The 27,144-nt window shown below is 33.8% G+C and overlaps 1 protein-coding gene and 1 long non-coding RNA gene across 8 annotated transcripts in view; one reads left to right on the forward strand and one right to left on the reverse strand.

The window, feature by feature from the left end:
- LOC129486581 (uncharacterized) overlaps positions 1–24,688 on the reverse strand; it is a 66,789-nt gene extending 42,101 nt beyond the window's left edge. Inside the window, exons 1-2 of the long non-coding RNA XR_008659023.2 lie at positions 24,466–24,688; positions 20,984–21,032 (exon numbers count right to left, since the gene is read on the reverse strand). This is a non-coding gene — a long non-coding RNA (uncharacterized lncRNA). The remainder of the gene's footprint in view (positions 1–20,983; positions 21,033–24,465) is intronic.
- Positions 1–27,144, forward strand: part of CNBD1 (cyclic nucleotide binding domain containing 1) — a 757,690-nt gene that overhangs the window by 343,008 nt on the left and 387,538 nt on the right. For all 7 annotated transcript variants that reach the window (XM_055286700.2, XM_055286699.2, XM_055286698.2 and 4 more), the window contains exons 5-6: positions 3,127–3,272; positions 26,892–27,085. In XM_055286700.2, coding sequence (XP_055142675.1) covers positions 3,127–3,272; positions 26,892–27,085 — 340 coding nt within the window. The remainder of the gene's footprint in view (positions 1–3,126; positions 3,273–26,891; positions 27,086–27,144) is intronic.

Below are 27,144 nucleotides of genomic sequence, written 5' to 3' on the forward strand. Positions count from 1 at the left end.
CTATTCGTTGAATGGGAATACGCTTGGTAAAGGAAGTATACTGATATATTTTATCTACAGAAAGAATATCAGACACATAGTGTTATAAATTTGTTAGCACTTGTTTATATGTATACATAGGCACAAACACACATGTATCCATGCATATCTATATTATGAATATATCTGATGTACATAATACTATTATAATTTTTATTGTATATGTGTTTATATATATACACACTTACACAAATGATTTTTGTACCTAACAAATGCACATACACATTCTTTCAGATTTAAATGAAATATTTACAAAATTTGGCCATTTGATATGCTGCACTTTATCTCTGTGTCAGTTCACTTCCCATTGGCTAGAATTCAGTCACATGGTGACAACAGAATGATTTTGAAATGCATTCTAGCTTTGTAACTAGAGATAGAAGGAACCCATTTTTGAACAGCTAGCATCTCTTCTGTAGTTTGCCTCTTTCTAGTTACCAACTACTATGCATACCCTTTTTCAACACATATATTAACTCTTTCACCAAAAGAAAAAATAGAAAGTTTCACTAGTTTACGCATTTCAAAGTCCAGAATTTTAGAGGACATACCTTCCTCCCCATCAAGAATGAGTATGTATATTTCTGGTCTGCTAACATAAAAACCAGAAATATGATTATTTGTTGCTATCCCCTTACACGATACATAATAGCAGAGCCAGGAATAGGCTATTACAATAAAAACTCACACTAAGAGAAAAGGAAGAAATGGAAACACATTATAGTCATTGATTCAGAGCAACATTGCTGTTTTCCTGGGCTAGTATTGTAAAATCCTCCACTCTAACAGGACTGGAAGTTTTAAAAATTAGACCTTAGATCTGTTTTTTGGGAGGAGCACCTGGCTCCACTACCTGGGAGGTTTTCTCTTATCTTTTGACCTGGTGGACAAATGTAAGAACACGGGAGATCATGTTCCCTTTGAAAGGTGAGGAGTGTGGCACAATTTCTTTTGGTTTGCAAGTTCAATGAGTCAAAACTTTTTTTAGAGCATAATATTAGGTACTTCAATGGTACAGATGCTTCAAAAACATAACAATTTGTATCTATTTGTTTTCAGTATCTTCTATGAGGCAGCAGCCAAAGCCAAGGTTATGTTGCAGACATTGTTTTTAAGTTGTTTCTTATTTCTGTGCTTATTCCTTGTGCCCATATCTTTCTTAATGGAGGCTACTTTAAGGCCATCTAAAAAAGTAGGCTTGGATGGGAAGGCCAAACTATTTCATCAGACCTTTGCCTTAGGGTTAAGCGCCTTTATTTAACTGAGAAGACTTTCAAGTCTTTTCTTGCTACATGGGTTGAGGAAGTACTGGGCTTTTTATAACCATGTCCCACTTTTCTAGAGCCTCTCTATTCCCTTTCATTTATACTTGAAAACTGATCAGCTTGAATCAGTTAATAATACATCGCTACAAACAAGCATCACTAAGCAAACAAAACGCAATAACTTTCTGGCTCTTTTCAGCTACTTTCTATGAAGTAGCAAGTTTTCTAGGCACTTGATCTGCCTTACAAATTATTGGAGGCAACTAATAAATGTATTACCACTAAAATAAACAAAAAAAGAAAAACCTCTATCTTTACAGCCTGTGATATTCTTTCCTTGCCACATCCTGTTTGGTTGCTAAGTCAATGGCACATATTTTAGGTTTTGGTTATGATATCATGCCATTTCTAATACGAATTATTTCTTATTGCATCTGAAGAACAAATTTGTAAATGACATTAGGTAGGGAGCCAGTTTTCTCAAAAGTATTTCTCAAAACTGTATACTAAGCTAGTATTTTTAAACTTATTTTTGCTACAACGCAAAACAAAAAACATAATTTATATCATTCAGTAAACACACACAGACATAAACCTGTATGCATACACATGGATACCAGATGGGCCAACACTATGTCATATCTAAACTGGGACTATTACTGTCAAACCCATATGTGTGGTATGGGTGTCTAAAATTCCCTTTATGATGCTAAATTGATTTTTCACATGAAATTTTAAAAATTTGCTTGAAAACTGCTGAGTATTTTGTATTTTTAGTAGAGATAGGGTTTCACCATGTTGGCCAGGATAGTCTTGATCTCCTGACCTCGTGATCCGTCCGCCTTGGCCTCCCAAAGTGCTGGGATTACAGGCATAAGCCACCACGCCTGGCCAACTGCTGAGTATTTTGAAATGGTATTTATGACAGCTAGGTTAGTCCTTTGAGACATCAGATTGATAGGAATTTTATATCCTGATTTAGTGTTACATTTATTAAAGAGTTTTAATGATTAAAAATAAATAACAAATACCATGTATTATATGATAATCATATTTCATTTAAAAGTACATATGTATCTTTTCACTTAACGATTTATACCCTTAAGTGTTATATTTCCATTTGATCTAACTTTAATAGTACTTAAAAGAATTAAGAGGCCGGGCTTAGTGGCTCACGCTTGTAATGCCAGCACTTTGGGAGGCCAAGGTGGGTGGATCACGAGGTCAGGAGATCGAGACCACTGTGAAACCCCGTCTCTACTAAAAATACAAAAAAATTAGCCGGGCATGGTGGCGGGTGCTTATAGTCCCAGCTACTCGGGGGCTGAGGCAGGAGAATGGCGTGAACCCGGGAGGCGGAGCTTGCAGTGAGCCGAGATCGCGTCACTGCACTCCAGCCTGGGTGAGAGAGCGAGACTCCTTCTCAAAAAAAAAAATAAAATTAAGAATAAACAGTGGAAACAACGTTAATCTTTTTAATATCTAAAAGAGGTCTTTATTATTATTATAATAACTACTGATAAGAGATGCAACTTTACAATAAGAGTACTGAGTTTTCTATTTAAAAAGAAATTTTCTATTTAAAAAGGCATTGTGTAATTTCCTGAAGTTTAAAGTATTGTGAAAGCGCATCTTAATGTTGGAAGGGTAACAAATCCTAAAGTTGATTAGTAAGAAAAAATAGAATAGCATCAGAGTTCTTTTTTAAAAACCCTTAACTAAACAGAAAATACAAATTTGGAAACTTAAAAATTAAGGATCTGTTTGTTTCTTTGCATTTATGCCATGGTCTCTGAATTTGTAATTTTTTTTTTTTTTTGAGGCCCATTCACAGGACACCATATGAACACAAAACTGTGTGGAAGTTCCTGAAAGCAATTCCAGATTTAACCTCTCAGCTAAATGATAAGCATCTGAAAACACTTAGTAAGACTGTCTTTTCTGAAACCTGGTTGAAAGGCAGCACAGGTAATAGACTAATGTGGGATAAATTTGGCGAGATAAAATGCAGGCCACTGTTTCGAGTTCTTTATCATTATAATGCTTATAATTTCACTTGACAATTTCAGTTGACATGGTAAAAATGTACTATTTGGATATATTTCATTTGTAAGTTTATAAGTAGTGAAATGAATAACATCTCACATTTTAGTACTTGGAGTTTAAGATATATACTAGTGTTTGCCTGGAGCATGACTCAGAATTACCCAGTGATCACATTGAGACCCATATTGTTGAGTTTAAACATCAGAATTTCTGGTTCAGTAGGTATAGGATGAGGCCTCAATTTCATTTATAATAACTCAGATGATGCCACCAGTGCAGGGACCACACTTGTGGAACCAATATCTGAGATACACATTTAGTAACAATATAGTGTTGATTTTCATAGGTAAGACAGCAGATGGTCAAAATGATTATTTGACTAAGTCAGATATAAACCCAGATATAGGGAAAAAAGCCTCTCTAGATAGATTTTCATTTCCCAATTTTAGTTTTTGGTCCTTTCATGAAGGATTTAGTGGATATATTAATAGACTTGTTATATTTTAATTATGGGGGTAGGCATATAATTTAATACATTCTTTGTGTCAGAAGCATCCCTTTTTGTTCCTCAGAAAAACAAAGAAGATATTGCTATTATTATTCTCCACAGATGAGGACCCCTGAGGCACAACACAAATATCACACAGAGCATTCTTGCTTAGAATCGAGTTTCAAACACACTTCAGCCTAATTCTAAACTTGTTCTCTGTGTATGTCACTGTTAGTACAAACTGGTTTATCAAGATCATGACATTTAAAACTTAACTGGAATTTTAAAGAACGTGTGTCTATTGAAAAAATTTACATATTTCCAGAGTTTTCCCTCAATGGTCTTCTTTCATAATTAGTTCCATTTAATCTGCTGTCAAGCAATGAAAAATAAATCAAAGGAATTTTAAATGGGATAAAATAATTTTGAAAGGGAATAAAGGACAAACATTCAACATTGCTTTCCCATTAGATTGAGGATAGTAATTAAAAATTAATTTGTTTTGTAAATCACAGAAAACATATTTGTAATGGTAAAAAATATGGGAACAACCTAAATGTCCTTGAATAGAAGATTGGCTACACATATTTTGATATATCTATTCTATAGAATTCCAGACAGTGATTAAAAAGAATGAGCTAGATTTATATATATTGATATAGAAACATTAAAGACAGTAAATAGAATAATTGCAAATTATATTAACACATTTATGAAAAAATCTAAATTTATACACATAGACACACACACACACACGCACACACACACACACACAAACATATATGTTTTTAAACTATACAAGTGGGTCCAGAAGGACATTCCAAAAATACATATTTCTAAAAATTGTTGCCTTAGTGGAGGGGAGTGAAATTGAGGGGTGATAAAGGGCTAAAATTAACTCTTTCTTGTACATATATTTGAGTTGGTTTTATTCTCTCACAATAAGTGTTTATGTTAATATTTATAATTATACATTTATTTTTTTCAAACATTTTCTAAAATTAAAATTAGAAATTTAATTCTGATGGCACCTTAACTCAGGTGATTGATGATTAAAATATAAATTTTCAATCTTTCACAAGTGTCAGGCATTCCAACTTGTATTTCAATAGGGTGTACTTTCAACACTTAAAAATTAGGAGTCTCTGTGTTTACACCTACCTGTGTCAAAATCCCTCTCAAGTTTTTAAAGCATTTAGTTCCGACAGCTCAGATCTGTTTCACTACCAAAGAAGTCAACTCATTAAATATCTGAACTTTGTTGATTTCTTTGTTCATCTAATTTAACAAAAAGGCCCAACTAGTGTCTGTCTCTCTCCTTTTTCTTTATTCATGTATGCATTTCCCTCCCTCTGCTGTTATTTAAACTGTTCCCTCCAGTAGCTCCTCATCACCAGGCTGCTGACTTTCAATCTGCTGCTGGGGCTTCCATTTCTCTGGTGCAATTCCACACAGCTGTTTGTACCTTCTGGTCTCTTTTCTGGCCACTAGTTCTTAAAGCCTCATTATTTAAGAAAGCTTCCTAAACTTACCATTATTCACTAAGCCTCTTACTCATTCAGGTTTTATAAACAATCAAACAGTAATAGGAAAACAATATTATATTTCTAAGTAGTGAATAAAACACATTATGTGTGTCTAAGTTAAAATGCTACAAAAATATGATTACTATATTATTATATTATATACTGACTATATTAATATTACTATATATGAGTACTTATGTTAAAATTACTATATGTAATATATTTTATATATAGTCATCTCTCTATGTACATGTGTATGTAGATATAGTTTACTGACGTGGGAGAATTTTTCATTAGATCACATTTTTATGGCCTGAACAAGGAACATTTTTATGATTGATAACCTAAAACTCATGAAAACTAAAAGAATTGCCCGTTTAGTTACTAACCTGTAACAATATCCCAGATCAAACTTTTATTATCTAGCTTTATGTTAATATTAAAACCAATTTCTATAAAATAATGTTTTTCTCTTTTATATCTATGTCACCTTTACTGTTGTCTTTGTGTAGTCCTTTGTCTTACAGTATTATTTCTCTTCTATTTCTTTCATTTTATTTCATTCTGTAACCCACTTTTATGAAATTGTATCTCAAAAACTCCATAATTCCTCATTTTCATTAAATTTTATATTTACTTTTGATGCTGAAAATATTTGTATATTACTAAAGTTCTAACATTTCTTTAACCTGCATAGATTTTATTTTCTGTTGTGGTTTATATTTTATTTAACAACTAAAAATATGGTAGCTAAATCTCACGAAATATGTAGTGGGCATCTTTTCTAGACATAAATTAACCATAATTCAAATAATTTATAATAGAGGAAATAAAATCTTTAGCTGAGATTTAATATAAATCTAGTCTTTATGTAGACTGATCAAGAAAAAAAGGAGATCCAAGAGAAACCCAGGAGAGGAAGGCTTCACTGCTGAATTTTACCAAATATTTTAAAAAGAATTAATGTCAATTATTCTGACACTCTTCCAAAAATTGAATAGGAGGGTATACTCCCAGACTAATTTTATGAGGCCAGCATTACCCTGACACTAAAGGCAGACAAGATAAATGAATTCAGTAAAATTGCAGGATACAAAATCAACCTACAAAAATTAGTAGTGTTCCTCTACTAATAAAATATTCAAAAAGAAAAATAAGCAAACAATTCCATTTACCAATAACAATAAAAAATTACTTAGGTGTAAATCTAATCAAGGAAGTGAAAGACCTGCAAACTGTAATCTGTAAACTAGAAAATATTGATAAAAGAAATTGAGAAAAATAGTAATAAATAGAAAGCTGTGCTTTCTATGCTCATGGGTTGAAAAAATTAATATTGTTAAAATGTTCATACTAGTCAAAGTGATCTATAGATTCAGTGCATTCCCTATCAGAATTCCATGACATTTTTCACAGAAATAGAAAAAACAATTCTTAAATTCATATGGAAACACAAAAGAACCCAAATGGCCAAAACAATTTTGAGCAAAAAGAACAAAGCTAGAGGCATCACACTCTCTATTTCAAAATACGCTGAAAAGTGATTATAATAAAAACAAGGCAATGGCATAAAAACAGATATGTTGATATGGTAAGGCTTTGTGTCCCACCCAAATCTTATCTTGAATTGTATTGCCCATAATCCCCCCAAATCCCCATGTGTTCAGGGAGAAACCAGGTGGAGGTAACTAAATCATGAGGGCAGTCACCTCCATGCAGTTCTTATGATACAGAGTTCGTTCTCATGGGATCTGATGGTTTTATAAGGCACTCTTCCCACTTTACTTGATTTTTGACAAAGGCGCTAAAAACACTCAACAGAGAAAGGACAGTCTCTTTAATAAATGGCATTGGAGATAAATGGTGTTTGAATTTATGAGGGATGACTTACAGTATCTGTAGAAGAAATTTCTAAGAAACAAAGTGATCAAGATACGGCCTGGCTATTTCTAACATCCTATGTTCAGATAAGGGAGCAAAGAAATGACTTAAAGTTGGAAGTTCTCTTTAAAGGGAAAGCAGAGCATAAGAGTTTGGAAAATTTGCAGCCTACCCATATAACAGCAACAACAACAACAAAAAAGCTTTTCTGGGTGGAAGAATCCAAGAAGGCTGTGGAGCAACCACTTGTTAGAAATATTTGCTTGACTAAAAAGGAGCTAGGTGCTGATAGCTAAGACAGTGGGAAAAAGGCTTCAAAGGCATTTTAGAGATCTCCAAGGTAGACACTCCTATCATAGGCCCAGAGGCTAAGGATGAAACAATGGTTTTGTGGGCCTGGCACAGAACCCTGCTGCCCTGCATAGCCTCAGGATGCTGCTCGCTACATGCCAGCCACTCCAGCTGCAGCTCAAAGGGGCCCATATATAGCTTGGGATGCCCCTCTGGAGGGTACAAGCCATAAGCTTTGGTGGTTTCCATGTAGTGTTAAGCCTGCAGGCATGTAGACTGCAACAGTGAGGAGGGCTTGGCAGCCTCTGCCAAGATTTCACTGGGTGTATGAGAAAACCTGGATGCCCAGGCAGAAGCCTGCTACAGGAGTGGAGCCCTCACAGAGAACCTCTACTAGGGTTATGCAAAATGGAAACATGGGATTGAAGGTCCTACACAGAGCCCCCACTAAGGCACCACCTAGTTGGACCTGTGGGAAGGGCACCACTGTCCTCCAGACCCCAGCATGGTAGATCCACTGGCAGCTTGCACTCTGCACCTGGAAAAGCTGCAGCTACTCAACTCCTACCCCTGAGAGTAACCTCAGGGGCCATACCCTGCAGAGACACGGGGGCAGAGCTATTCAAGGCCTTGGGAGCCCACCACTTGTACCAGTGTGCTCCAGATTTGGGACACAGGTCAAAGGAAGTTAATTTTGAGCTTTAAGGCTTAAGCCTTGCTGGGCTTCAGATTTGCCTGAGGCCTATATCCTCTTTCTTTTGGTCAATTTATCCCTTTTGGAATGGGAATGTTTTTCCAGTGCCTGTTTCCCCATTGTATCTTGGAAGTAAATTGTATGTTTTGATTTTATAGGCTCATAGGTGGGAGGAACATGGATTCAAACTCAGTTAAGACCTTGGACTTGGGACTTTTGAGTTAATGCTGGAGCAAGTTAAGACTTTTGGGGACTATTGAGATGGGATAATTGTATTTTGGAATGTGAGAAGGATATGAGATTTGGGGGCCAGGGGCAGAATGATATAATTTGGACATCCCCTCCAAATCTCATGTTGAGATATAATCCCTAGTGTTGGAGATGTGGCCTGGTGCAGGGTTCTTGGGGGTGGGTCCCTTGTGACTTGGTACTGTCCTCATGATAGTGAGTGAGTTCTCACAAGATCTGGTTGTTTAAATGTGTATGGCACCTCCCCTTATTCTCTCTCCTGCTCTTTCTCTCTCCATGTGATGCATCTGCTTCCATTTTACCTTCTACTATGAGTAAAAGCTCCTTGAGGCTTCCCCAGAAGCCGAGCAGATACCAGCACCCGCCATGCTCATGCAGCCTGCAGAGCCATGAGCTTACTAAACCTCTTTTCTTTATAAATGACCCAGTCTCATCTGTTTCTTTATAGCAATGCATGAATGACCTAACACATGTTGTATTATAGAAACTCATATAACTTAGATATAATGAACAAGTTCAGATACAAACTATCATAATTGACTCAAAAGAAGGATAACTTGAAGAAGGATAACTAAAATAAATTAATGTATTAAATTGGTAATTTAAAATATTCTCACAAAGAAAATCCCTGACCTACATTGATTCGTAGTGAAGTCTATCAAGTACTTAAAGGAGAATTTAGAGCACAAGCAATGAACAGTTAAGAATAAAAATTAATTTATAAAAATGAAATTAAGAAATTCAATTCAATTTGCCAATAACATCAAAAATATAACCTGCTTAGGAATAAATTTTACAAATGAAGTGTAAGACTTGTACATTAAAAACTATAAAACATTGTTGAAAGAAATTAAATAGAAAGTAATTTAATGTTCGTAGATCTATATAATTAATATTGATAAGATAGCAATATTATTTATATTGATCTACAGATTCAACACAATCCCTAACAGAAATACCAGTTGTCTTTTTTTGCAGAAGTTAATAAACTGATCCTAAAATTCATATAGAAATTTAGGAGATGCAAAACAGCCATAATTTATTGAAAACAAATGATAAAGTTGAAGGACTCATACTTCTCTATTTCAAAACTTACTACAAACCTATAGTAACAAAACAGTGTGATATTGGCAGAAATATATAGAGACATAGATCAATGGAACAGATTGAGTCCAGAAATAATGTTTTAACTTGATGGTCTATTGGTTTTAGACAAGGTTGCCAAGACAATTCAGTGGTGGAAAGAAAACCCTTTTCAACAAATTATGCTTGGAGAACTAAATATCAAGATGCTAAATAATGGAGGTAGACCCCCTAATTTACACCATACACAAAAATTTACCAAACACGAATCAAAGATATAAAGCTAATAATTAAAACTATAAAACTTTTAGAAGAAAAACTTAAGAATCTTCATAATCACAGGTTAAGCCATGTGTTTTTACACATAACACTGACAGTACAAGAGATGAAGAAAAAATTGAATAATTTGGACCTTATAAAAATTAAAATATTTTGAGCTTCAAAGAATAGAATCAATAAGGCAAAAATGCAGCCCTTGAAATGGAACACAGTACTTGCAAATCATATATCTAATCATATATCACATTAATGTCTAATATGACATACATGTGTCATTTGATAACATGTCCAGAATATGAAGTACTTGGAAACCTCAATAACAAGAAGACAACCCAATTTCAAAAATGAGTATATTAGCTGAATAGATACATTTTCAGAGAAGATATAAAAATAGCCAATAAGCACATAAAAATTTCCGACATTATTGTCATTAAGCAATTCCAAATAAAAACCACAATGGCATACTACTCCATCCCCACTAACATGATTACAATATAAAGAAAGTATTAAGCATTGGTATGGATGTAGCGAAGTTGGAACTCATACATTTCTCTTGGGATTGTAAGATGAAGCCACTTTGTAAAACAGTTTGGCAGTTCCTCAAATATTAACCATAATGTTACATTTGCCCCATGTATTAGTCTGTTCTCACACTGCTAATAAAGACATACCTGAGACTGGATAATTTATAAAGGAAAGAAGTTTAATGGACTCACAGTTCCACATGGTTGGGGAAGCCTCAAAATCATGGTGGAGAGTGAAGGGGAAGCAAGACACATCTTACATGGTGGCAGACAAGAGAGAATGAGAGCCAAGTGAAAGGAGAAACCCTTTATGAAACCATCAGATCTCATGAGACTTATTCACTACCATGAAAACAGTATGGGAGAAACCACCCCATGATTCAATTATATCTCACTGGGTCCCTCCAACAACACATGGGAATTATGGGAGCTACAATTCAAGATACAATTTAGGTAGGGACACAGCCAAACCATACCATTTCACTCCTGGCCCCTCCCAGATCTCATGTCCTCACTTTTCAAAATCAATCATGTCTTCCCAACAATCTCCCAAAGTCTTAACTCATTTCAGCATTAATGCAAAAGTCCACAGTCCAAAGTCTCATCTGAGACAAGGCAAGTCCCATCCACCTGTGAGCCTGTAAAATCAAAAGCAAATTTCTTACTTCCTAGATACAATCAGTACAGGCATTAGGCAAATACAGCTGTTCCAAATGGGAGAAATTGGCCAAATCCAAGGGGCTAAAGGCCCCATGCAAGTCCAAAATGCAGCTGAGCAGTCAAATCTTAAAGCTTCAAAATGATATCCTTTAACTCCATGTCTCACATCCAGGTCACACTGATACAAGAGGTGGGTTCCCATATCTAGGGCAGCTCCACCCCTGTGGCTTTGCAGGATACAGCCTCCATCCCAGCTACTTTCATGGGCTAGTGTTGAGTGTCTGCAGTTGTTCTTTTCTATCACATCATCAGGCTGCAAATTTTTTGAATTGTTACGCCCTGTTTTCCTTTTAAAACCGAATGCTTTTAACAGCGCCCAAGTCACCTCTTGAATGCTTTGCTGATACCCTAAATCATCTTCCTCAAGCTCAAAGTTCCACAATCCTCTAGGGCAGGGGCAAAATGCCGCCAGTCTCTGCTAAAACATAGCAAGAGTCACCTTTTCTCCAGTTCCCAACAAGTTCTTTATCTCCATCTGAGACCACCTTAGCCTGGATTTTATTGTCCATATCACTCTCAGCATTTTGGTCAGAGCCATTCAACTAGTCTCTAGGAAGTTCCAAACTTTTCCACATTTTCCTGCCGTCTTCTGAGACCTCCCAACTGTTCCAACCTCTGCCTGTTACCCAGTTTCAAAATCGTTTCCACATTTTCGGGTATCTTTACAGCAGCACCCCACTCTACCAGTATCAATTTACTTTATTAGTTTGTTTTCAAGCTGCTAATAAAGACATGTCTGAGACTAGGTAATTTATAAAAGAAAGAGATTTAATAAACTTAAGGTTCCATGTGACTAGGGAGGCCTCACAATCATGGCAGATGGCAAAGTTGAAGCAAGACACATCATACATGGCAGCAGGCAACAGAGAATGAGAGCCGAGCAAAAATGGAATGCCCTTCTAAAACCATCAGCTCTTGTGAGACTTACTACCATGAGAACAGTATGGGGGAAACTACCCCCATGATTCAGTTATCTCCCACCAGGTCCCTCCCACAACATTTGGGAATTATGGGAGCTACAATTCAAGATGAGATTTGGGTGAGGACACAATTAAACCATATCACCCCAGAATTCCACTCCTAAATACACATCTAAGAAATGAAAATATACATTAATGCAAAACTTATGTACGAATGTTTATAGTAGTAGTATTCACAGTAGCCAGAATGTGGAAAAAGACCAAATTTACACTGATGAGTGAAGGAAATTTTAAAAAATACGTGCATATCATTATAATAGAAAAATTTTTGGTGAAAAAAGTGATGAAGTACTGATACATGCCACAACTTGTGTAGACCTTGAAACCATTATGATAAATAAAAGAAGCCAGTCACAAAAGGCCACGTTTATGATTGCTTTTATATGAAATCTCCAGAATAGGCCAATTCATTTGGACATCAAGTAACAGTGGTTGCCACCTTTGGGACTTGGGGTAAGGGACATTATTGTTGATGCATAAGGCGGGCGGATCACGAGGTCAGGAGATCGAGACCATCCTGGCTAACATGGTAAAACCATACATTGAATATATCATACATGTACACTAAACAACTTCAGAAATATGATTTACCTGTGTTTTCCCACTCCCCTCAGAAAGCACCTTTGCATAACACACTGTGTGGAATTCTGTCATATGAGAAGGAAATTTATTTCTTATAGATTTTCTATAATCTCTTATATTAGAGTAACAGTATTTTATGATGTGTACATTCCTTTTACTACCATTAATCCTTTGATAGACAGTCCTCTCAGCTGTGAAGGATAGCGCTCACTGTCCCTTTCTTATGTTTGAGGACTCTGAGTTTCAAAATCTTACTAGTTCCACACCAGTGAAGGGTAGAACCAAGCCTTTTGAGTCTGGGTCTTCTGAAGCCAACCTTTAGCTTTATTTTACCCTTTTCTATGAATTACATTTTTCCATGAATAAAATTAAACTACAGTATCTAGGAACCATGTTTGTTAACATGCTTCATCAAAGAGCCTTCACTAGAATAATATGTGACATTAATTGATGCAGGTTTTGGTGGATAATCTAAAATATCTTTGCTGAAATACTGGCTTATAGAAATCAGTGCCATTGCTTTTATGATCTTTTCTAGTGTGAGAACAGCCTTGCATGGTGATGCTAATTCTCTCCCTGTTATCTGTTATCAGGAGAATGGCTCTTGATGTAATATGTCCTTTTTATGGCACTGGCCTGAATTTAATGTTCAATGTAAATTTTAATCTTTTAAATGTCTGCAAAATATACTTTTTTTTATAAAAGTGACACCAATAAGAGAGTTAAGATGATTTTTTAATGGCAAAGGAAAAGAATAAATATGTGTTTATTTTAAAACTTAAAATAGAGCATTGAAAAATGTGATTATATGGCACATTATAAATAGACCAAAAGTCAAAAGAAGATGTAAAATAAACTACTAATAAGATGTATTGGCTAAAAAATCTTGTATTTTATGGGAAAATGAATCAAATTGTCACTCAGTTTTGTACCCATAAGGGGATACAGTTTTATCCCCATGAAATTGGAGATTTAGTAAAATCGATACATTTAGGATTAAAATGTGGTATGACTTAATATTAGAATCGCAGTGATGATTTCAGAAAAATATTGTGAGTCATTATATACTTCAATCAAAATCTAATCTAGACAACAAACATGGAAGAAATAAGATTGCATAAAAATTACTGGTGTATTTTAAGGTAGATTTTTTTATTTTATTTTTTTTAATAGCCACGGGGACTGTTAAATGTTAATGTCTGAAGTAAGTTAAAATAACTTTCACTGGAGAGAAAAAAAGTTTGACTTTAAAAGTCAACTATTCATGATATTATCAGAAAGAATGGAGAAACCAATTCTAAAGCTCATATTATTGTTTTTGTAGATTATTCTCAAGATTGACTGGCTTATACTAGAAATCTTGAAAAGCCAGTTCATCTGGTTATTCAGGGATGTATTTTAAAATCAGTAAAAAGTGGAGAAACCACCTGGACTTTATATTTCTTAAGAATTCATATTTAAACAAATTTTAAAAGACCTTTCTGAGATTTTTGTTTGTTTTAGTAGAAGGGCGTTTCGTAGCAAATTTTAAAAGCTTGATGGTATATAACTTGGAGTCAGAAAAAACACCTTCTTTTGGTGTTGTAGGTGCTTCCGTTTATTTTTAGAGGTAAAAAAATTCTTAGCTCTTCCACCCAAATACCTATGGGTGTAAGAACCATAATACTTTTTTCAGACATGTGGGGGCTTCTTCAGTATCCCAAAGCTATTTGCTCCTCCCCACTCTGAGCAGGGCTGACTCTAACACACCCATGCTCTTGATCTGAAACATAACTTAATCTGCAGTGGTTAGACATAATAGTTACTCAAAAAATAGTTGATAGGTGAATCTATGCATTAACTAGCATTGGAGGTAATTTCCAACAATGTAACCTTTAATACAAAGTACTGATCTAAAGTGCATTCAGGAACAAAATATTTATTGCTAGATGATAATCTGAAATAGATGTAGTTCATGCATTCTTCCAGATAAACTAATGATTATCATTCAATTATAATGCTGAATTCTATGGCCACATATCACAGTGCCATTCTTTTGGCCTTCCCGTGTAAAAGTGATTTTTAAATTCTTAGAAAAGTCTATTATGCCTGGTAAAGGGTATTCCATTAATTACTTTTGTGAAATCTTAGTTATGTTTATACTGAAGTGTAAACTTTTGGGAGAAATATATTCAATGTTATTAAGACTGTTTATAGTTACTAAATCCTGTAACTGATCATATTTCCTCTTGTATGTTGGCTGTTAGAAAGCCTTTAAAAACTATTTGATTTTAAATATATATGATATTGTTTTGATATAAATTTTAAAAGATTGAAATGTTTTAAAAATAAGGAAAATGGAGCGAAAATTGTCCTTGTATCCAGTGTTACCTCCTTGCAAATATATAGAATTTCACAGAATATGTTTTGTAATTTAATATTATTCTTGCCTTCATCAGTTTTTCCTATGTTTATCTTCATTATATTTCATTAACTTTTTAAACAATATTATCTATATTTTTGTGCACTCATAAAATAAATCCTTTTAGATAACAAATGAAATCCTTCACTGAAAAAAGTCAAAGACTTTGATTTTAATATGTATTGTTATGCATAATAAGAAACTGTTTTCCTTCTCTGGAAATTTTTAATGTAAATGTAAAATATTTCAAGAAATTATAAAAAAATAACAATCTGTATATATTTTTAAATCTGACTTCAAGTTGGTACACGAGGCTTAGACATACATGTGTCATTTGATAACTGTCTTAAATATCTAAATATAAATCAAAAAGCATTTTCATTACTTCAATTATAAAAACACAAATTCAGTAAGTACTTCAAATCTTGGAAGAATAACTTGAAAACTACAAAATACTTATTGTAATAAGTATTACAAAAGGTAAGGATGAATGTGACTGAACTTGAAGAAAATGTGGGACATAAATGAAAACAGACTCTCATCAGCACATAGGTCCTCTACATGTGGACGTGATTACACAGAGATGTGTAAAGTCTTACTGATAACAGTGTGGTCTTGAAATACTTAAATACCCTTCAAGACAAATTATACCTTCAACTTAACCACAAATCAATGAATACATCCTAATGACAGGATGTCTAAAGACCATATATATGTATATATAGCCAGAATATATATGCATATATATAGCCAGAATACTCCTATAGTAACTCTAAGTACACAGTGATGATCAGCAAGTGATAAAATACTAAATACAGACTTGGAGCTTAGCTGAACAGTTGGATGGACAAGTCATGAACAACTGAAATTCATAATTATATTAAATAAGAAACAGTTTCTAAACCGTTCAATATTTATTGTTCATGCTTACTGTTTGGAATCAGGCATATCTACATTACTTTTGAACCAAACAATGTTAAAATAGTCACATGCTTATACAATCACTTAAAGGAATAACAAGAGTTAACTATATTTTGGGTACCCTTCACATATTTTTTAATATTTTGACTAGTATCTTAATAGATGTCCATTCACTGGTTCATATACTTTACAAGTCTAAAAAATTCATATTATTATACTAAAAAACAATAGGCAATAAAGAGGTTTAATTATCATAAATTCCTATAAACTTTGGGAATAAACTTTTAAAGTTAAGCAAAATAACGTTTTTGAAAATGTTTTAGTGATTTTTTAAAGGATTAATAATTAATAGGTTGTTACAATCATTTGTGTATTATAAAATTATAAATTCTTCCTTTATGCAATCTCCAATAATATTTAACTATTTTGAAAGTAACTTAATGCTATGAATATGATGCATTCTCAATTTTTGATTTCCGTGTTTATTCCCTCTGTAATTGGCTTCATTGAGAGGATCGATTTTAAAAGTTTGCAATGTTCATAGTTTGCCTTACCAATAGTCCTCTGACCAGTCACCTCAAGCCAGGATGATTTAGTGATATCCTTTTAGGCAGAACAAGCCCAGAAGAAGACCAGCATCTGACAAAGGTCCTTTATGAACAATTTGATTCATTGTCTCTGCAACTTCACTCTCTTTCTGTCCCTTACAAGAGTTCTCCTGGAACCTCCCGTAACTGTCCAAGTTTTTTTTCTTTTTCTATTTTTTTGATAAGAGCTTTAATTCATTGCTGTGATTCAACTTTAATGTATATGCTTCTGATTTTCAAATTCATAGGTTTTTAGCCCTTACCTCAGCTCAACATTCACATAACTGAACTGCTAATATTTCTGCAAATACCACTCTTGAATAACTGCATATTTTTGTCATACAGATAACGTTATACTTGATCAATCTTTTTAAAAAGGTTGTACATATTTTCCTATCATGAATATTGTAGTCCTGAATATATACTTACAGTAACTTTTACTTGTATTTCAGATTATTTGTTTATGACAGATTTCTAAAGTTAAAAGTAATGAATCAAAACATGGGTCTATTTTAATATCTCTTGATAGTTGTCTACAAATGATCAGAAATGTATTATCCCAGTGTTACATGAGAATGCCACTATTGCTGCATTCTAAATTTTAAGGCTTTGGTAATTTAAATGTTGAAAATCACCCTCTCCCCATACTCGGGAGTCACTCCTGGCTCTGGCTGTCCTGGCCAAGCAGGCTGCCCCTTTTCTTTCTCCATCCTTATTTTTGGTGTTTCTTGTCACTGTTCTGTTAAACTCCAGTGTTCTCTCTTGGATAATCGATTTGAGGTATGGTTTTCTCGTGTAGTATTTTGGTTCTTATAAGTGGATAAGTTGTCTATGAGATGCTTCTAGTCAGCCATTTTGAGCCAGTCATACCTCATTTTAAAAATTAGCATTACTTTTATTCTAATTGAACATTCTGTAATTTGTTATTTAAAACATAATTCCAATTTCCAGTGCTCTCCTAAGTATGTCCTAACCTGCTTTTAAGTGAATTCTTTAAAATACTTTTTCCTGTACTGTGCTTCTGACAAACTGGGTAATTCACTGTTCTTTATCAACCTTCCTAGCTTGATTGAAGACCATCAAGTACTCCATGTTACCTGCTTCTGGTCTTGTTCATTTGATTTCCTACTATACAAATATTTTTCCTTCCATATCTGTCAATCAAAGTTGTATCTACATTTAAGATTCATCATAAATGCTTCTTTTTCATAAAGTCATTCCATATATTTCCCATCAGACACAATTTATTTCTTCTTCAGACCTTCATATCATTTTATGTACTCATTTATGGATGTTTGCCTTGTAATGCCTCTTATAATTATATACTTTGTAATTTTCACAGTACCAGAAGAGTATTTATTTTTATTTTGGAACAGAGAGTATCAATATTTGAAGGCCATTTCGATAGAAGCTCTGAGCTCAAAATAAAATGAAATAAATTTCTTTACATCCTTTCCAGATAGCTGTATAATATTTACATATTTGCTTTTTTAATCTCGAAATAAATATCTAGTTTTATTTGCATATTGTCTTCTACAAGTTATTGCATTATTCTAAGCAAGGTTATTAGACTCGTGTCTTAAAATAACTATTCCTGGTACCTTAGAAGAGGAAAAATTGGACCTATGCAAAATAATCCCATTTCCAAAGATTCTTTAATATAATAAAAGCTATGAAAAGGCCGTTTTATGGCTTTGTTATCTTATCTCTGCAATTATTTCGACCTTATAAAGAAATTCCATAAAGTAATCCATCTGGCTTAAAATTTATATAACTTTCTTATATTTTTCCTAGGCTTCCATCTAAGGGCCTAATAAGAAAATTGTGCATCATAGAGTTTTATCTTATTCCTCAATAGACAGAATTCTAAGGAAAAAAAAAAGAGTTGATCTTCAAATATTTTATAAAATTCTTTGAAGAGAAATACTATAGGGGATCATTAATTAAGCTTTCATTTATTCGACGAGTGTTTTTGCTAAATGCCTAAAATTATCTAGGCTGTGTGATATGAGCTGGAGATAAAGAGAGCAGTCAGTTTCTTCTCTCAAGAGGTTACAGTCTATTGGCAGAGACTGAAAACAGAGTGTCATGGCAAAAATTCTGTGAAGAAAGATCCCAGAGGAGGCCTGTTAATTAGGCTGGATGGGGGCAGGGCTGAGGTCAGAAAAGGCTTCCCTGGTAGGCAGATAACACTTAAACTAAATTTTATAGGGCAAGGAGGGATTCACCACTGACAATATGACCTTATTCATCCAATTACGGTTCCTTGAAACTTTTAATTCCTTCTAGAATGGCTGATTTCAGCTGAAGGTCTTTGTACCAGAGAGTGGGAAATCTTTATCAAGATTCACAATCATGTTTGCTTTAATCAAACTTTGTAATTGGCCTTTAACCTTTCAAAAAGTCACTATCAAAATGATTAAGCTTTCTCTAACTAGTATTTTTAATTCTTTTTAATGCCTTTTGTTCATTAATAGAAGTATAGTTAAGAGCTATTTTCAAATATGGGGTCCTGCATTAGGGGTTTCTCAAGTCCTTATAAGAATAGTTCTTTGATTTTTCATGTAATAGAAACTAGATATATAAATACTTTTATGAAACTTATTCCTAACCAACTTGATTTTGATAAACTACTTTTGCAAAGTCTGGGAATCATTATTTAATGGGCTGGAAATCAGTATTGTTTCCTTATTGTCTGATTTTTCTTAAATGTTTGTATTTTTTTAAAATATATGAAATCGTTTTATGTATTTTGAATATTTGAATAAAGAATCCATGCTATTTGTTTCTTTTCACAGGTTGAAAATTTCAAATGCTTATATTTATCTTACATTATTAGCAAATGTCTCTTTCCTCACAATTCATACATTTAACACCACTTTGTACTCTGTTAGTAATATTTTAATTGTTCTTTGAGAGCTTAACTAGATAGTAATCTTTTTAGACAATTTTTATAGTATTTAAATAATTTGTCTATAAATTTTGGGACTATGTCAAATATTCTTTGAATTCTATTTTGAGAAGCTTTTGTAAATTCAGTTTCAGCTAAATTTTATACTTTTCTCTGAACTCTTCATTTTAACTCCATTTACAATGTTAAATTTTTTGTTTGAATAAGGATCCTTTTCCTTTTTTATTCTCCCCTAGTACATCTATGCAGAAGTCACCTAAAATTTCATCTCACTCTGCATATATGTCTGAAATTTAAAAAAAAACTTTTATTTTCAAATTCCTTCTCAAATAATTTTGGTAGATTTATGAATATGCCAACTATATTAATTTAAGGAAATAATTGAGGGTCAATTTCTGAACTCTCTTACAAATAATGTATTAGTCCGTTTTCACACTGCTGTAAAGGAATACCTGAGACTGGGTAATTTATAAAGAAAAGAGGTTTAATTGCCTCATGGTACCACAGTGTGTATAGGAGCCATGATGCTGGCATCTGCTTAACTTCTGGGGAGGCCTCAGGAAACTAACAATCATGGCAGAAGGCAAAATGGGAGTCAAGACTTTATATAGCTGAGAGCAGGAGGAACAGAGAGAAGAGGGAGGTGCCACATACTTTTAAACAATGGGATTTCATGAGAAATCTATCACTAGAACAGCATTGAGAGGATGGTGCTAAACCATTCATGAATGATTCACCCCCATGATCTAATCACCTCCCACCGAGGCCTCATCTCCAACATTGGGGATTACAATTCGACAGGAGATTTGGGCAGGGACACAGATCCAAACCATATCTAATGGTAAGAATTCTTTTAATACTCATTGAGGTTGTTTATAAGATCTATAAAACTAACATACATTTGTAGGTATAGATTTATCTATATATACATTTTATATATATACATAACTACTTAAATATGCACATACAGCACACACACAGAGCACTCATATGTGTATGTTTGTATGTGTGTGTGTGTCCTTCAGATGTTAGAACACATTTGAAAACTTCCAGAAATTAATATACTTTGTAACTTTTGACAAGTTATTTTATCATTCTGAGCCTTGGTTTCTTCATCTGAAATATGCACTGACAATGTATGGTTTTCTGGGTTATTGGAATAATTACTGTTAGAACACCTAGCACAGTGCATGACAAATATTTCATGCTTGGTACGTGATATTTACTCTTCATGGCATGTTTGGTATATATGAGTAACAGGAATAGCTGTTTCTAGATTTAAGAAATCTAGATTAAGAGGTTGCTTCTTAAGGAGTCATTTATTTAGGAATAGCCAGTCAACCCATTTGTCATTAAGATCTGAAAACATTAACTTTTATTTTATGGAGAATATCTAGTGAAAGGTATACTTACAGTTCTAATCAAGCACTATTATTTTGCTCAATAATTAACAATGTCTTTTTTTATAAGTCTGTTTAAAGAGAGACTTGTTTTTAAAGTCTCAGGAAACTTACATTCATGGCAGAAGGCGAAATGGGAGCCAGGGCTTCATATGGCTGAGAGCTGAAGGAAGAGAGAGTAGGGGAGGTGCCACATAAGTCATTGTCTTATGAACACGTAACTAATACTACCAAATCTCTTTCTAGACTTGTTTTTGTATTAAAATGTTCATATCATAAACATGTATTCATAGGCAGACATATTTACTTTTATTTTAAACTTTTTAAATGAACATATATTCTTTTGTAATATATTTTTTAACTGAAAATGTCACATGCTAAATAACACATTATAGTCTTACTTTATCATAATTGACACACTACCTCTAGCAATATATTTCAAGAATGAGACAGAGAGGGGAGGGGAGGGGAAGAAAGAATTCTATGTCAAATTACAAAGACTAGTATAGTCATGTGGAACTGCCACTGGGTGTCTTCAAATACTAGCTCTACCACTACTAGCTCATCAAGCTTGGGAAGGATGTTTAATTTTTCCCTGCTTTCAGTTTCCTCAGTTGTAAAGTTGAAACAATCATAGTGCCTGACTCATAAGTTTATAATATGTTTAGAACAGTGTCTCTCATATAATAAAATGTTCAAAACAAAGAAAGAGTCAAACAATATTTGCTGTCATCTTGTGAACACTAATTTTTTTTCTCTAGTTTTTTTCTGCACTATATTTGCATAAGCTTCCATTTAATTGACATATCATAGCATCAGGACATTTCACCCCTAAACACTTCAGAGTGTATCTAGGATTCAATATTTGTTTGACACTTTATTTTTTAAGGCAAAATTTATATACAGTGATGTGCATATGTATACCTTAAATGTATCATTTGATGAGTTTACACAAATACTGTATCCCAGATCCCTAGCAAGATATAGAACTTTACCATCACCCTAAAAGTTCTCTTTATATTTCTTCCCAGTCAGTCTCTTGTCTGTCCCATAGGGGCAATGGCTCTCTATTTCGTTTTTTGTATTCTCACTATGAATTAGATTCACATGAATCATTTAAAACTTTATAATGAAGTCAGACAGCATGTACCCTTTTGTGAAATCTTTATTCCAATCAACATAATGCTTCTGAGATTTATCCATGTTGTATGAATCAATAGTTCATTCCTTTTCATAGCTGAGTAGTATTCCATTGCATGTATATACAAGAGCTTCTTTACACATTTTCTTCCAGATGGACACCTGAGATTTTTATAGAGTTCAGCTATTATGATAAAGCTGCTAGTAACATCCTTGTACAAGTGCTTTTTGGACATCTACTTTCATTCCTCCTGAGCAAATACCTAAGAACTGAATTACTGAGACATAGGTTAGATGTATGTTTCATTTTATAAAAAACTGCCAGATATTTTTACAGAGCAATTGTATAATTTATACTCCCAGTAACAATGTGTGAGAATTCTAGATGTTTCTCATCTATGCCAATATTTGATTCTTTCAGTTTTTAAACTTTTGGTTATTGCAGTCTCCCTCTTCTGTTTCCAAATAAATGCACTTATTCAAAAATTCTGATTTGTATAAGTATGGGTGATTCTTATTTTTTCTTGTGCCTTTTCAGTAAGTTTAATTTTGTAAAAGCATTTTTAGCAATAAATTAAGCATTTTACAAAATTAAAAAATAGCTAAAAAACATTATGTAAATACTTGTCAATGTTGTGCAAATGATTACAGTACTTGTAGCTTGCGATCCAATTTCAGGGACTTCTTTACATTAGAATGCAAATATTCTGTATCCCAAACCAACTTGAGTAAAGTTAATGGTTTCAGAGAAATGTGTTGGATGATGAAAGAAATAATCTGAACTATGATGAAGAAACTAAAAAAGAAATTCATGTGAGATGTTTGAATATTTATGCTTTTAAAATTAAACACAGTTTTTCCGAAGTAATAGTATGTAATATGAGGTTTTTAACATTATTATTAACTAATTTAATTATTATTATTAGAAACAGTCTTTTTCATCTACATCTTTAAAATTTCACTAATTTAAATTGGCCAAAACTTTTAAGATAATCTTTGCATTGGTAAAATTTTGTTATGTATATTAGTTTTAAATTCATTTAAACCCTTTAATAGTAACTACAACAACATAAAATTATTACATTCAGTGAATAATTGACAAAATAATACATTTAAAATACGTGTCGATAACTTAGCATGACAATCTTTGATCCGGATGTTGATCCTAGGATATATGATTTTCCCATAATTACACAATGAACGTAGCACTGGGACTAAAAATCTGTCATTCTCCTGCCTCCTAGACTAGCATTTGATCCATTTATTTTACAGGCATTCCTCAGAGAAATTTCAGGTTTAGTTCCAAAGCACTGCAACAAAATGAATATCACGATAACATGAGTCACACACATTTTTTGGTTTCCCAGTGCATATAAAAGTTATGTTTGCATTATCATGTAGTCTATTAAGCATGTGATTGCATTATGTTTAAAAATATATATACCTCAATTTAAAATACTTAATTGCTAAAAAATACTAATGACTCTGTGAACCTTCAGTGAATCCTAATCTTTTTCTAGTGGAGGGTCTTGCCTCAATGTTGATGGCTGCTGGCTATGGAGGCTGGAGGTTGCTGAAGATATGGGTGGTTGCAGCAAATTCTCTCTCTCTCTCTGCTTTTAGAGATAGAGTCTTGTTGTTTTTGCCAAGGCTGAACTTGAACTCCTGGGCTCAAGTGATTTTCCCACCTCAGTCTCCCAAGTAGCTGGGACTTCAGGCACACAACACCATGCCCAGTTTGGCTGTGGCAATTTCTTAAGAAGATAGCAATGAAGTTTTCTGCATCAATTGACTCTTCCTTTTACAAAAGACATATCTGTAGGATGTAATGCTGTTTGATAGCATTTTGCCCACAAAACATTTCAAAATTTGAGTCAGTTCTCTCAAACCCTGCCAACTGCTTTATCAACTAAGTTTATGTTACATTCGAAATCTTTTTTAAAATTCAGTGTTCACAACCTACTCATCAAAAGTAGATTTCATCTAAAGAAATTGCTTTCTTTGTTCATCCATAAGAAGCAACTCCTTATTTGGTTTAAGTTTTACCATGAGATTGCAGCAATTCAGGCACATCTGTAAGTAAGCTCCACTTTTAATTCTAGTTATCTTGCTGTTTCCACCACATCTGCAGTTTCCTCCTCCACCAAAGCCTTGAACCCCTCAAAGTCATCCTTGAGGGTTGGAATCAACTTTTCCAAACTCCTGTTAGTGTTGATATTTTGACCTCCTCTCATGAATCACAAATGTTCTTAATGGCATATAGAATAATGAATGTTTTCCAGAAGGTTCAGTTTACTTTGCCCAGATTCATCAGAATAATTATATCTATGGTAGCTATAGACTTATGAAATGTATTTCTTAAATAATAAAACTTAAAAGTTGAAATTACCCTTGATTGATAGGTTGCAGAATGAATGTTGTGTTAGCAGGCAGGAAAAAAATATTTATCTACTTACACAATTCCATCAGAGTTCTTGGGTGACCAGATGCATTGTCAATGAGCAGTAGTATTTTGAAAGAAGTCTTTTTTCTGAGTAGTTGATCTCAACAGTGGGCTTCAAATATTCATTATAGAATGCTGTAAAAAGATGTGTTGTCATCTAGGCTTGATTGTTCCATTTATAGAGAACAGGCAGAGTAGATTTAACATAATTGTTAAGGGCCCTAGAATTTTGGGGATGGTAAAGGAGTAGTGGCTTCAACTTAATGTCACCAGCTGCATGTCACAGTCAGCTGACCTGCATGTCACCATCACCAGCTGTATATCATCATCAACCTCTCCTTTGAAACTTTGAAGCCAGGAATTGACTTCTTCTCTCTTTTAGCTATAAAAGTGCTAGATGGCATCTTCTTACAATAGAATGCTGTTTCATCTACATTGAAAATCTGTTTAGTGTAACCACCTTTATCAATGACCTCAGCTAGCCTTCTGGATAACTTGACGCAACTACTACATCAGCACTTGCTGTTTCACCTTGCACTTCTGTGTTATAGATAGGTCTTCTACCTTTAAACCTCATGAACCTAACTCTGCTAGCTCTCAGCTTTTTGTCTGGAGCTTCCTCACCCTCTCTTAACTTTGATGAAATTGAACGGAAATAGGGCCTTGCTCTGGATTAGGTTTCGTTTAAGAGAATGTTGTGGCTGGTTTCATCTATCCAGACCACTAAAACTTTCTCAGTATAGCAATGAGGCTGTTTTGCTTCCTTAGTGTGTTCACTGGAGTAGCACTTTTAAATTTCTACAAAAACTGTTCCTTTGTGTTCACAGCTTGTCTTACTATTTGGTGTAAAAGGCGTAGTATTCAGCATATTTCATCTTTCAACGAGCCTTCCTTACTGAGCTTAATAATTTCCAGCTGTTGATTCAAAGTAAGAGACGCATGACTCTTCCTTTGACTTGAACACTTAGAGGACATTTTAGAGCTATTAGTTGGCCTAATTTTAACATTGTTGTGTTTCAGGGAGTAGAAAGGCCTGAGGACAGGGAGAGAGATGGGGAAACAGCCATTGAATAGGGCAGTCCAAACACACACAACATTTACCAATTAAGTTCATTATCTTTTATGTGTATAGTTTGTGGTGCCCAAAACAATTACATCAATGGTAACATCAACGATCACTGATCACAGATCACAACAGATATAATAATAATGAAAAAGTTTGAAATATTGTGAGAATTACCAAAATGTGACACAGAAACACAAAGTGAGCACATGCTATTGGAAAAATGGTGCTGATAGACTTGCTAGATGCAAAGTTGCACAAATCTTTGATGTGTAAAAAATGCCATATCTGTGAAGCACTGAAAAGCAAAGCACAGTAAAACAAGATATGCTTGTATTGTGTTGCCTAGAAGGAGGTCTAGTTTAAGCTCAGACATCCAAGCAAGAACAACCTTTGCTTTAAAGAAGCATGAAAATCACTCTCCCATGGTCACTGTGTATGAATTGTGACTAAGAAAGTCACACTAATAAGCACTCAGAAAAAAAGCAGACATGGCAAGCATTTGATGACTTTTAGGACATTTAAAAAAATGATTGGCCCTGAAAATGCAATTTGTAAAGTTTCTATTTCTTTCAAGTTCATAAGCAAAGTGTAAGAAAATATCTCCTGACAGCACTTGAGTAATTTGCTTCAATCTTATGAAGTAATGTAAATAAGAAATGGAGAAAGACACCATCCCATTCTTACCCCCTTATTCTTCAAAGGCTTCAGAAGAACTGGAATTAATTTAAGTTGCATTAGAAATATTCACAAATGAGTATGTCTTTCAGACCTACAGGCACACAGTTTAACTTTAGGAATTGGGGTTGGGTGACAGTTTTTAGAGATTTATGTTATGGAGTAGGACAGATATGGGGAAAACTCTAGTAATAATCAGCCACCCTCTCCAAACTGTCTCCATTATTAAGTTCTATAAGTGATTGTCATCATTTCCAGAGCAAAGATAAATGAAAATTAAGGGTAGATATATATTGTTATTTATATAAAATAGGAAAAATGGCATTTTGTGTATGGGAGGGTCATAAACATTAAAAAACATTTAAGGGCTTTTCTGGTCCCATTTTTCTCACAATGTCTCAAATCTATTAATAATTATATGTAACCATGTTTTCTTCCACTAGAACCCATCAGTTCTGTGAGAGGATAGCTACTATATGTAATTGTCTGAAAAGAATACTCCAAATGTATAAACATGCCTTTGTTATTCTTGTTACTTGAGTAAACTATTTGAAAATGCCTATTCATTAAATTTACTGTTACAGTATACACTGAAAGAAATATGTTGAAAGTACCATAAGTGTAATATATGTATTAGTCATACCTATATCAAGGAGCCTGAGCATACAGTATATATTTTTTGGCTTTGTTTTTTTCAGTGGTTGCAAATGATGGATTTTATGTGATACTGAAAGGCCTAGCTCGACCTCAAACAAACGTGTATAAAAATCTGATTGAAGGAAGTGATTCACCAGTCTCATTCATACCTCAGAATTTCCACAGCTTCATTTGGAGTGAAGAATTCAAAAACTCTACACTTGCTGAGATGTACCTACCTTCATATGACTCAATGGTAAGAGATGAGTATTTGCTTTTTCCACAAGAAACTAGGTAACGGTCTTTTGTAAAACT

Source organism: Symphalangus syndactylus, chromosome 7, assembly GCF_028878055.3.
Source record: "Symphalangus syndactylus isolate Jambi chromosome 7, NHGRI_mSymSyn1-v2.1_pri, whole genome shotgun sequence".
Classification (NCBI taxonomy): domain Eukaryota; kingdom Metazoa; phylum Chordata; class Mammalia; order Primates; family Hylobatidae; genus Symphalangus; species Symphalangus syndactylus.